The 12,318-nt window shown below is 34.1% G+C and overlaps 1 protein-coding gene across 1 annotated transcript; it reads left to right on the top strand.

Moving 5' to 3' along the window:
- The first annotated feature begins 3,606 nt into the window (after positions 1-3,606).
- LOC116001305 lies at positions 3,607-4,707 on the top strand. Its single transcript, XM_031241191.1, has one exon. The coding sequence runs from the start codon at positions 3,607-3,609 to the stop codon at positions 4,705-4,707; it is 1,101 nt and encodes a 366-aa protein (XP_031097051.1).
- The last annotated feature ends 7,611 nt before the right edge of the window (positions 4,708-12,318 follow it).

Raw genomic sequence — 12,318 nt, 5'->3', positions numbered from 1 at the left:
GCCCTCGTGTCTTCACAACTTATTAATTACCATGCTGCAGGATGGAGCTACAATACGACAGCTGCTCCCACCCTATATATATACCTTTTGTGTGTATAGTTATGTGTAGTACATGACTAAAGATAAATAAATTATATACAGATAAGCAACCAAAAATATTTATGACTTTAATTTTTGAATGATCAAAGGTTTGATTCTCATTGTTGCAATTTAATTAAATATAGGGGAAAAGAGATTTAATTTTTTAACATTTAATATTTATCAAGTATAAAAATATTAAACTATATATATATATAATATTTTTTAAAAAAATTAGGGTCCTATGCAATGGCCCTGTCTCAATGCTCCTACTGGGTTTATACACTTTTTGGTATTTTTTATTTTTGTTGGGTAACAAGGCCTACTCGATCCATTAAATCAAATTGTAAAATGTCTACAAGAACAGACGGTGGAGATATCCTCCACTCGTCACAACCTGACGCAGAAACGACCCTCCTTGCCATAGTATGGGCGGCGCGATTCGTAGATCGCCCAACACAATGAAAACTTGCACTAATTATATTGGATGCAATTTCCTTAATATCATCAATAATTCTACCTAAAGCTGAGAGGAAAGGATTAGATTTAATTGCATAGAAAACTAGTTGCGAATCCATCTCGATATCAACTTCACTAACTCCCAACTCTTTGATCCAATTAAGTGCTTCGGGGATTCCGACAGCCTCTGCTTCTTCTACACTTTTTGGTCTTTTTAAAAATATTAATAGTGATATTTTATTTTTATTCTTTAAAATAAAATATGTGCAAGCATTCTTTTATATTAATAGTGAGCAGGGGCGGAGGCACCCCACCCCACCCTAACCTAAAAATTTTAATAAATATTTAAATATATATTATTATATTAGGAACAAAAATTCTATTTTGACCTCCCTCAAATTTTCTTTTACAAAATTTTACTATGTATTTATTAAATATAAGCCTAAAAGATACATTGAAGTTCAAATTCACCAAATAAAAAAATATCAATTAATTAATTAATTAATTAATTAGTTATTATGTATTTTTATTTTTTATTTACACTTTTAAGATATATAATTGCTAATTCAAGATTAATTTTGAAATTAGAAAAATTAATGTTAATATTGTTTTTTAATTCCTGATTTTGATCGAGTTTTGTCATCACTCTTTAAATTTTGGTAATTAGTAAAATGAATATCAATTAATTATGTAAAAAAATATAATGATGCCAACAAAATAATTGAAAATTTTTATTTGATAAAAGAGTGACAAACAAGATTGCTATTGTATATATTCTGTGTTATGTATAAACTTATAAAGTATCAATTAACATCAATGTCAATCATTACATAAAGTATCATTATAATTATTATTGATAATATATAGTATAATTATGCATGGTATATATAATGACGGGTATAGTTGTTAATTAATATTGTAAATTTTTCTATGATCCTGGCCCCCCTTACTTGATTTTTTTTTTAATTTTTTGGCTATGCCTCTGATAGTGGGATGTATAATTTGCAATATGTTTTATATTTGAATCATTTTATCAAACTAATTATGTTTCATATTTTGTTAATACATATTTTTAATAAAGTTTTGATGTGTTTTGATTTTTCTACATATCCAACAATATTTAATTATTTATGACTATGTTTTTAAGTGTTTTTTCTTTTTCTTTTTCTTTTTTTTTTCTTTCTAAATTATCTCTTTTGTATTAATCTTTCGTCTACATTGAAAATATTTTATGAATCCACCCCTCTTGAGATTACCATGGCAAATGTTGTTGTTGTAGGTTTTTTTTTTTTCTTCGTGTTCATGCGAGGGTAGATACATGTATTTCGTCAGCATTTAGATTAAGTTACGTAATACAGCTGTGAATTTATTTTATGAAAATAAATAATTTCATTTTTAAAAAAATTATAAGAGTGAATTCAAGTTAGTATTTTAATTTATGTCAGTATTTCTATGCTTCTTGAGTTGTATATTATACTATTATTTTTATGAGTCAAAATTACAATTTCACTGTTAAAACTTCTTATAGTACTAGTTTTTCACTTGATTTGCGCGAATGAGATAATGCTCAGTATTTATTTTTAAATAAGTACTTCAAGTATATCAATACAAGATTATACAAGAGATGTTCATACATAGGTAATTAAATGTTAAATTTTTTTATTTAAAGCGGTAATTCAAAGTATATGAATGTAAGATAATATAAGAGAGATTGGTTATAATTGTTATTAAAATAAATGTTTGCAACTTTGTAAAAACGCTAGTCTAAATACTTAGTATCAAAACGATAATCTAAATAAATATTACATTTTGGTTTGAATTTCTCTAAATCTTTGTATTTATCTTTTGGGTAGCATTGTCATTGTCTCTTCATCTTTAGTATTTGTCCTGCTCTTTTTTTATTGGTACTGTGTCATGTGAAGTTGGATTAACGGTTAGAAGCTGTGAATTTGCTTGGTTGTGTATATGACTGGGATCTTAGTTGTACTATGAACTCTTGATCTTGCAAGCGCTTGTTGATATTTGGCAGTGGTAATTTTTCTCCTACATGTGTCATGTGTTGTGAGATGTGTCTCGTAGATTATTATGCGAAAGTATTGAACGAAATATTAATATTTATTATATGTTAATTGTAGTAATACATAATTGTGTTTCTCCGGTTAATAAATTATGTATTTGTAGTAATGGCACTGTTTGGTAAAATAGTTAGCTTATCAGCCAATTATGGCTTATTTGATCACTATTAGGTATTTAATTTGGCTAAAAAAATCGATATTGTAACTCCAAAATGCTAAAATTCAAAAAGCTGCTCAAAAAACTTTTTCAATTAATTTTTTAAGAAAAGAAATTATATCAAACAGCTATAAGCTAATTTACTAAACATCTTTGTACAATCAGCTAATGTTATCAACTAGTCATATCTCTAACCCAATCAGCTAACAACCATTTATCAAACATAGCCATTATGTAATTTCAATTTATTTATAGATGTCTAATTTATTAACTAAAAGTACATAATCTAAAAGTTATTTTGAACCAAAATTCACAGTGTAAGCTGTACATTGATTGATGATTTAACAATTGATAAAGGCCCTGTTTGGTAAATGGCTGTTGGCTGATTGGGTTGGTTGTTTAGGTTAGAATGAATGATTTGTTGATAATATTAGCTGATTGTAGAAAATTGTTTGATAAATTAGCTGTTAGCTGATAGCTGTTTGGTATAATTTATTTTCTCAAAAAGCTAATTGAAAATGCTGCTTTGAGTAGCCTTTTGAATTTTAGCATTTTGGATTTACAAAAAGCTTATTAACCAAACAACTAATAGTGGTCAAATAAGTCAAAATTAGCTGATAGGCTGATTATTTGACCAAAATATAGCCCAATAGTCTCTAAGAAGCCCATTGATTGAAAACGAAGGCCCAAACAAAAAATAGTCTTCCCGTTAACCCGGAAATGGCTAAGCCGAAGCTCTCTCTCAACCGTTCACCACCAAATACAAGTTTGAGAGGAGAGAGAGAGAAGCTAAAAGAGTTTTGTTGGAGAGAGAGAGAGAGAGAGAGAGAGAGAAAGATGAAGCTCTCACTCAAGGTCCAAGACACCCACTGCTCTCCGCCGCCGCCGCAACCACCGCCGTCGCAGCTATTGAGCAACCACCAAAAACAGCCGGAGACGCGGCCGCTTCTCCTCCGAGCTAAAATCCCGATCACCATCTTCAACCTCCCGTTTCTCTCCGGCTTCTCCACCACTACACACCACCCCTCCGACCTCTCCCTCTCCCTCGCCACCAATTTCTCCTCCGGTCCCACTCTTAAGCTCGCCTACACCGCCACATCTTCTTCCTCATCGACCTCCGCCCCCGCCGCGCCTCCGCTAACGCTCACTCTCAAATCAGGGATTGGCGTCTACGGCTCGCCCAAGAACTCCCCTCTTATCATTTCCGCCAATTTCTCTTTCTCCCCTCATAGCCCCCACTCTAATCCCACTTTCTCTTTGCTCCTCAAACCCCAGCTCGGCTCCTTCTCTCTTAAAAAGGCCACTTCTTCAAACCCTAACCCTAATCCCAAACAGAACGCGGAGGCAAATTCGTTTGGGTTTGTTCCCTTGGAGAGGCCTATGAGCTTGAAGGACTTTTCCTTTGAGGATTATGGAAAAGACTCGATATTTAGGGGGATTTCGGTGATGGCCAGCACTGAAATGCCAGTAACGAAGAGGGTTTTGATGAATTGCCGATGGGGCGTGAATTTTCCGGAGGATTTGGGGAAACGAATGCCGCATCTGAGTCTGAATAAGATTGGGATTGAGAGGGTTGATGAGGTTAAGGAGGTGAAGGAGAAGAAGAGTGAGAGCAGTGGGGGTGAGGTGGAGTTGTTGAAAGGAATGTGTTTTTGGATGAAGAGGGAATTGGATACACTGCAGAGAGAGAACAGAGAGATGAAGGTTAAGTTGGAAGAAATGAAAATGGGTCATGGAGAGAGTGTTGGGAAGAAAGTGGTTCCTCCAATTGTTGAGAGTTCAAGTGGTTTTGAGCAATGGAGGAACAAGAAGAATCCCGGCCCCGGGGGAGACATTGGGAAGAAAGAGGCCAAGAAGAATGTGTCCAATGGAAACCGGGCTGATGTCGAGAGTGAATTGCAGAAAGCCATTCAAGCAGCTGCTTCTTCTTCCCTCTGAGTCTGAGGTTAGAACTTGTCCAAGAATTAGCCCCAGTAACTAACTAGTAAATATGCTCTTGCTCTGCTACTGTATATATACAACTTGCTTTAAACTCAACTCAATTACTTCTTCATTTCTGCAACTCCTGCCTCGTGACGTCCAGTCTTGAATTTATACTGAGTATTTTCATTAGCCTACCTGAGTTTATTTGGAGTGAGTGATCATTCACTGATATGAATAACATAATCTCTTCTCCCCCTGTCTGTATCTCCCTGCCATTTGTCTCAGCTTTTGTTCCATTCTTGAAAACTTTATGCATCCAAATGTTTGTTTGTTTGTATGTATGTATCGCACCAAATTACACCACTCTCCTCTCATGGGTATTGGTCTTGAATCTAAAGATTTCAGTCTGTTGCTGCATAAGTGAGTGCTTCCTTGCAATGTAGGTGGGGGAGACAGTCTTTTGATTTAAATATTGAACCATTACCATATCTACCATATTTACGGGTATGGAGGGCTTAATGTTGCTTCAAGTGGTATAGTTTCTCTGTTTTTGGCGGAAGGAAAGATTGCATACTCTAGCTAGGGTTGCAATTCCGCTAAATCCAAATGAGGACTCAATGTCTAACATCAAACAAGGTAGCCAACGTGTTAAACTCATTGTCGAGTGCAAACAATGCACAAACATTGCTTTGTAGCATTTGATAGAAGTTTGCATGATATATTGTGTTTTAGCAATCCACAAAGTCTAGATGTGCCTTTCAAAGGGAAAACAGTTGTGCTTGTCAGAGACTTTAGTTAGTCAAATTCTTCTGGTTATTCCAAAAGGATATTATGAATGCACCCAAAAATTCGTCTTGCTTGTTGAGGTTTGTAAAGTTTGCAATTGACAATTTTGAAGAGTTGAAACAATTTTGAGAATGAATGTCTTACTTGTTGAGGTTTGTAAAGTTTGCTATTGACAATTTTGAAGAGTTGAAACAATTTTGAGAATGAATCCCAAATATAAGGGATGGAACAATTAAGGGACAAATTGATGGATGTTAAGACACTTATATTCTTGAAAATATTATGTTATAATGTTCTACAAATGCCATTGCAACTATTGTAAAAAGCACATATCCATCATTTATATATATAATAAAGCAGAAGGAAACTCTCTCGGGCTTGACCGGAGGCAGTAGTGTGTACACATGAAGATTAGGAATTAGTCAGGTGAAATTGAGATCATCTAAGTTTTAACAAAATAAAAAATAAAATAAAGCAGCAGGAAATGGCTAATGAAATTATTCTCAGGAATTAGTCAGGTGAAATTGAGATCATCTTTTAACAAAATAAAAAATAAAATAAAGCAGCAGGAAATGGCTAATGAAATTATTCTCGCTCAATGAAAATGTTGTCGTTTGTTTGTATCACTGCGACGTGTGGTTTTCATCTACCCAATGTTTTCATCTACCCAATCCTAACATTTTGAATCATTGTTTTTCTGTTAATTTTTTTAGTGCCATCATTTGGGGTGAACCTTTGGTTATCATCTACACAGCAATACACCATGCAGACTGCAGTATGAGAAATCATGTTTTACGGTTTACAAACATACAGACTTTTGCTTATATATAGAAAAGGGTTACAATGAAAAAAAACAACGAATTTACAACAAATGATAAATTCTTGAAGCTTTAGGTTGTTCAAACTATAAATCACAACAGATCTGGTCGCCTACTCTGTGAAGAAGGCGACCATTTCTGGTTGCTTTCTCCGTGGGAGAAGGCGACCGGAGTTTTGGTCTCCTTCTCCATGAAGAAGGCGACAAGTCGTCGGAGATGGCGACAGGCGACGATTCAGTCATCGCCGGTCGCCGGAAAGTGACGCAGGTGGTCGGAAAATCCAAATGACCGGTAATAAAAGGTCAATTACCGGTTTGTGGGCTTCATTGTCTCAATTTGACATGCTTGAGGGTTTAATTGCATGTTTTAAAAGTTCATGAGCCTAATTGACATCTTATGAAATGTTCGGGGGCCTATTTGGCCCTTTTCCCTTTAAAAATTAGAACACATTAATTTATCATTGGGCATAGTGTTTCGCGCAAAGCCCGTGGCCATAACTAGTGTATATATATATATATATATATATATATATATATATATATTTATTTATTTATTTATTTATTTATTTATTTATTTATTTATACACACACACACACATTTTCCTTCTCAGGTGCGGTTGTTTAGGTGCGTAGTTTTCCTTCTTAAGGTGCGTGTTTTATATGTTTAAGGTGCGTCAGTGTTGAAATTTAAGGAGTTAAGGTGCTCTATTTTAAAACTTTAGGTGCGTTGTTTATGTTCTTAAGGTGCTTTATTTTTGTTTTTAAGGTGTTTTGTTTGTGTGTTTAAGGTGTGTGGTTTGTGTACTTAAGGTGCACCATTTTAATGTTTATGGTGCGTAGCTGCACGAGAAGTTATACTCGCGCGCACACACGCGCGCGCATATATATATATATATATATATATATATATATATATATATATATATATATGGCATTACCCAATGTGTTTGGCATTGATATACATATAGTGACTATTCTGCCCATGTGTTTGCTCGTATGTATATAGTAGTTTTTCGCGCGCGTTGCGCGAATAAGATAATGTCCCATATTTATTTTTTAAATAAGTATTCAAAGTATATCAATACAAGAGTATATAGGAGATGTTCATGCATATGTAATTGAATGTTGAATTTGTTTATTTAAATCGATAATTCAAAGTATATGAATGCAAGATAATATATGAGAAGTTAATTATAATTGTCACTAAAATAAATGTTTGTAATTTTATAAAAAACGCTAATCTAAATACTTAGTCTAAAAATGATAGTATACATAAATAATACTTTTGGTAATAAAAATTTATACATTTTAAATCATATTAATAAAGAAATACGATTTATTTTTAAAGTGAATAACTGTGATGTGGTTAAAAATATTACGGGGTAGTTTCCCGCTTCAATTTATTAAGTTTTTTTGAATGTTTTCTTTGTCAACAAATCCTCCCCAAGTAGTTAATATGATTGACTTCAAATTATTGTTTTAAAATTTCTTTTTCTATGTTATTAATAGAATACTTGGTAAATAAATGTATAACATTATTTTGTATTATAACTTTGATATAGAGTATTTTAATTACAACATAGTGTAAAAAAAAAGACAATGAATAATGTAGTGAATATAATTAATTAATAAATTTGAAGGCAAAGAATCTTTGCATTGTATAAAATAAACACAATATAACTACTAAAATTATGTCTCTTTTTAATTTTTTTTTGATAATGAATAATTTTTATTGTAGAAAAAAATAGAGACAATATAAATAATGAAATTATATCTCTTTTTAAATTTTTTGATAATTAATTTTTAAATGCATATGTATTTTTTTTGGTAGCTACTAATTTATTTAATAATATAATAAGAGTAATAGAGTGGGGTACTTACTTTTCAATAATATACTTTAACATATTCATTTTGATAATTAATTTTTAAATGCATATGTATTATTTTTCTTTGTTGTAGCTACTAATTTATTTAATATCTACACTTATAATAATCTACACTTATAATAAGAGCCAATAATGTTAGACCCCTAACTGGAACTAAAAAAATGTCGGTGTAATACTCTGCTATAACATATTGTACTTTGTGTTCTTCTTATTGTGCAACATCTAATTAAATTTCTAATATATCCTAATCCTTTATAATTTTTACCAAATTTTTTCCGTTAAATATAACAGAAGTTTAACATTAAATTCTTTAGGCAATTTGTTTCTTTATTGCAGTTTTCAAACAAATTGACAATATTCTATAATACAATTCTGTATAGATTTCTAACTTAAAATTAGAATATTGAAGTCTTAATAGGATTCTATAATACAATTTTGTATAGATTCCTAACTAAACCATTATTCAACCCAAAACTAAACCTAACATATTCTGCAACACACCATCTACTTGACATTCTATAGGTATGATTGTCAAAATATTATCATGCTAATTCTATTATTTGTATTTGTACTCATAATGATTACAATTTAAAAAAAAATCAATGATGGTATACTCATTAATTAGTATAACTTCAATATTGTTATGTAAATATATCTATTGTATAATCTGTTCATCTATACTTGTATCCTTGTATGTAATATTGTGGTTCTCATTATATTCCTCTATAATCTACACATTTTAGTTATTCCTAACTCTCTAATCTATGGTTTTTGAATTTATGTTGTAGTTCCCATTATATTATTTCATAACATCCTTTATTAACATATTTCCCATGACACAAGGATATTAGTCATGACAAATGCAGTAAAGTTATTTGATATTGACACACAAACTGTGGGCTGGAGTTGTACAGTTCATGTCATTAAGAAAAACGAACCAAAAAACGCTATTGGAACGCCTGAGAGAAAGTAAAAAATTTCTCCCTTTATTATTATTATTATTATTATTATTATTATTATTTTTCTGGATTACAGGAAGGGGGGGTGACCCCAAGGCTAGGTTACTGCCTAGGCCTTACACTAGAAAGAAAACAAAGAGAATTTCTCTTATCACTTTCTAGGTTCTCAAGGATGAAACTTGGAGGCTTATTAAACTCAATCCAATCGCATTGTCTTCTAATCACATCCTTCGCCAACTTGTCGGCCACTGAATTGAACTCCCGAGGAACATGAGTAATTTTCACCTCCCATCCTTTTCGGATCCAGGCCTTGCAAGCGCAGATAATGTGCGCAATGGGACCAAGGAGATTCATCTCCTTATTAATCCAATCGACAACGTCCTTTGAATCACTTCTAATCCAAAGATTCATGATCTTTTTCTCCCAAGCCCATTGAAGAGCTTTATAAATAGCCCAAGCCTCACCTTCCTCAATGTTTCTAGCTCTAGTCGTGCAGCTAAACCCGGCTACCCAATCCCCGTTGCAAGTCCGCAAAATGCCTCCACACCCCGTCAACTCATCATAAGAAAGAAACGAAGCATCAGTATTAATGAAAAACCATTCCTGCAAAGGAATACTGGAGTTCCCAGTAGGACTCTTTCGCACATCATCTCTATTGTTAATCTTAAAAGCCTCATGCGTTTCCATCTCCTTTTCTTTGAGAAAGCCAACTTTTTGATGAATATCCCAGTTATCCTTTGAGAACACTGCTGCATTCCTCCATCTCCACAGCCACCACGTAGTGAGAGAGAAGAAAGCACTCCAATTACCTTTGTTAGGATTTCCAAACTCCCCTTTGATGTTGCAAGTGAGCCAATCTTCAAAACTCAATCTATCCCACTTTTCTGTTTGCCATCTAGGAACAAAGCAATTCCATATCTCTCTTGCTTTCCTGCACTTTCTCACAATGTGGTCTGCACATTCCTTTACACCTGGACTATGCATGCAATCACCTATAACGGTAAAACCTCGTTTTTTCCTTTCCGCATTACAAAGAATGCGTTGATGTTTTAGCAGCCACAAAAAAACACAAATTTTATTTGGTACCTTCTGTTTCCAAATTTCCATCCAACATTTGTCTTTCTCATGGGAAGAATCTCCTCTAGCAACTTGGTAAGCGGATGCCACAGAAAACAACCCCGAGCCATTTTTATCCCAGAATATTTCATCTTTCCCATTCGGTGAGTTATCTATCATGAAGTAGTCTAGTTCCTCAAGGATTTCATCAGGGATTTTCCCATGCAACTTCTGCCGATCCCAACCTTTATTAACGTTCCAATAATCCGCCACTATTTTGTATTCTTCACTTGTAATGTCCTTTCCAATGAAATCCTGAATCAAAATTCTATCTGCCATAAAATCCATTTGTCTTTCCAGAAGAGGGTGTCTTTCCCGTTAATAACAGTCTTCCTAATACCTTGCATGAGAGTTTCCTTGGCCATGCAAATACCTCTCCATAAATTTGAGGCATTATTTCTTTTCTCAAACCCATGCAACATATTTTTCCCTTGCATGTATTTGGCAGTGATGACTCTCGTCCAAAGTCTATTTTCCTCTTTCAAAATTCTCCATCCCATTTTCGCGAGGAATGCAAGGTTCATCTCTCGTAATTTGTGAATACCAAGACCACCTCTATCCTTGCAGTTGGTAACAATATTCCAGTTGATCAGGTGCACACCCGAGCCCCATATGAAATTGCGAATTCTTCTCTCGATCACTTCACACACACCTGCAGGAATAGGTGTAGACTACATGTAGTATGGAATTGCATTAAGCACACTCTTTGCGAGAATGATCTTTCCTGCAAATGAAAGATGCTTGCATTTCCAACCCCCCAGTCTATTATCAATCCTTTCCAGCAAAGGGTTGAACATTCCACAAGTAAGCCTACCATGAATAGAAGGTACTCCCAGGTAACGACCCAGGTCAGTAACTTGGGGAATCCTGAGTCTGTCTGTGATGGCTTTAGCCTTCTGAGAGTCTACATTCTTAGAGAAGAATACATGAGACTTGTGTAAACTCACCCTCTGACCAGAGGCAGCTTCAAATTGATCCAAGCATTTTTTAATGACATCCACTTGGTTTTCCTCAGCTTCTGCAATAAGAAGCATATCATTAGCAAATAATAGGTGGGAAAGTAAGGGACCATACCTTGAGAGTTTAACCCCACGCCAATTTCCTCTGTTGACCTCTGCCTTAATTAAATGACTAAGTCTTTCCATGCACATGACAAACAGATACGGTGAAATAGGATCCCCTTGACGAATTCCACGGGTAGGTTTGATCCAATCAAGCTGGGGGCCATTCCAAAGGATACCAAGCCTGGTGGTAGTAACACATTCCATAATCACCTTTACCCAATGGTGGTCAAAACCAATTTTGTGGAGGGTGTCATCAATGAATTGCCAAGAGAGCCGATCATAGGCTTTCTCAAGGTCTACTTTCAAAACCATGATCCCTGCACCCATCCTTTTATTCCTCATTGAGTGAAGTAACTCTTGATAGATGGCCACATTGTCCACAATTTGTCTTCCTGGCACAAAACTGCTTTGTTCTTCTCCGATGATTTCATTTAAAAAGACCTTTAGTCTATTCGTGATCAGCTTTGTAATGATCTTGTAGTTCACATTACATAAGCTTATAGGCCTGAACTGATTAACTTTCTCTGGATTCTTTACTTTGGGAATAAGAGTAATAAGTGTATCATTCCAACCTTCTTGCATGACTCCACTTTTGATGAAATTTTTTACCATATTTGTAATGTCTGGACCAACAATATTCCACGCTTTTTGGTGAAATGCCGCATGGAAACCGTCAGGACCCGGGGCTTTATATGGAGCCATTTCAAATAGAACTTGTTTCACCTCCTCATGGTCCACTTCCTTGCAAAAAATAGACAAAGTATCACTGGAAGCTTAGGAAAATTAGCGTCAACATACCTGAAATTGCTGTTGAAATTATCATCCTTGAAAATACCCTTGAAATAGTTGAAAACCAATTCTTTGATCTTTGTATCATCAGTAAGCTAATCACCATTATCATTCATTAAGGCCCCAACGTGTGAACTAGCTTTTCTAACCTTAGTAATAGCGTGGTAAAACTTAGTATTTCTGTCCCCGAATTTAATCCAATCATGCCT

The sequence above is a fragment of the Ipomoea triloba genome, chromosome 13, assembly GCF_003576645.1.
Source record: "Ipomoea triloba cultivar NCNSP0323 chromosome 13, ASM357664v1".
Taxonomy (NCBI): Eukaryota; Viridiplantae; Streptophyta; class Magnoliopsida; order Solanales; family Convolvulaceae; genus Ipomoea; species Ipomoea triloba.
This window is presented reverse-complemented; position numbering and strand designations above follow the sequence as displayed.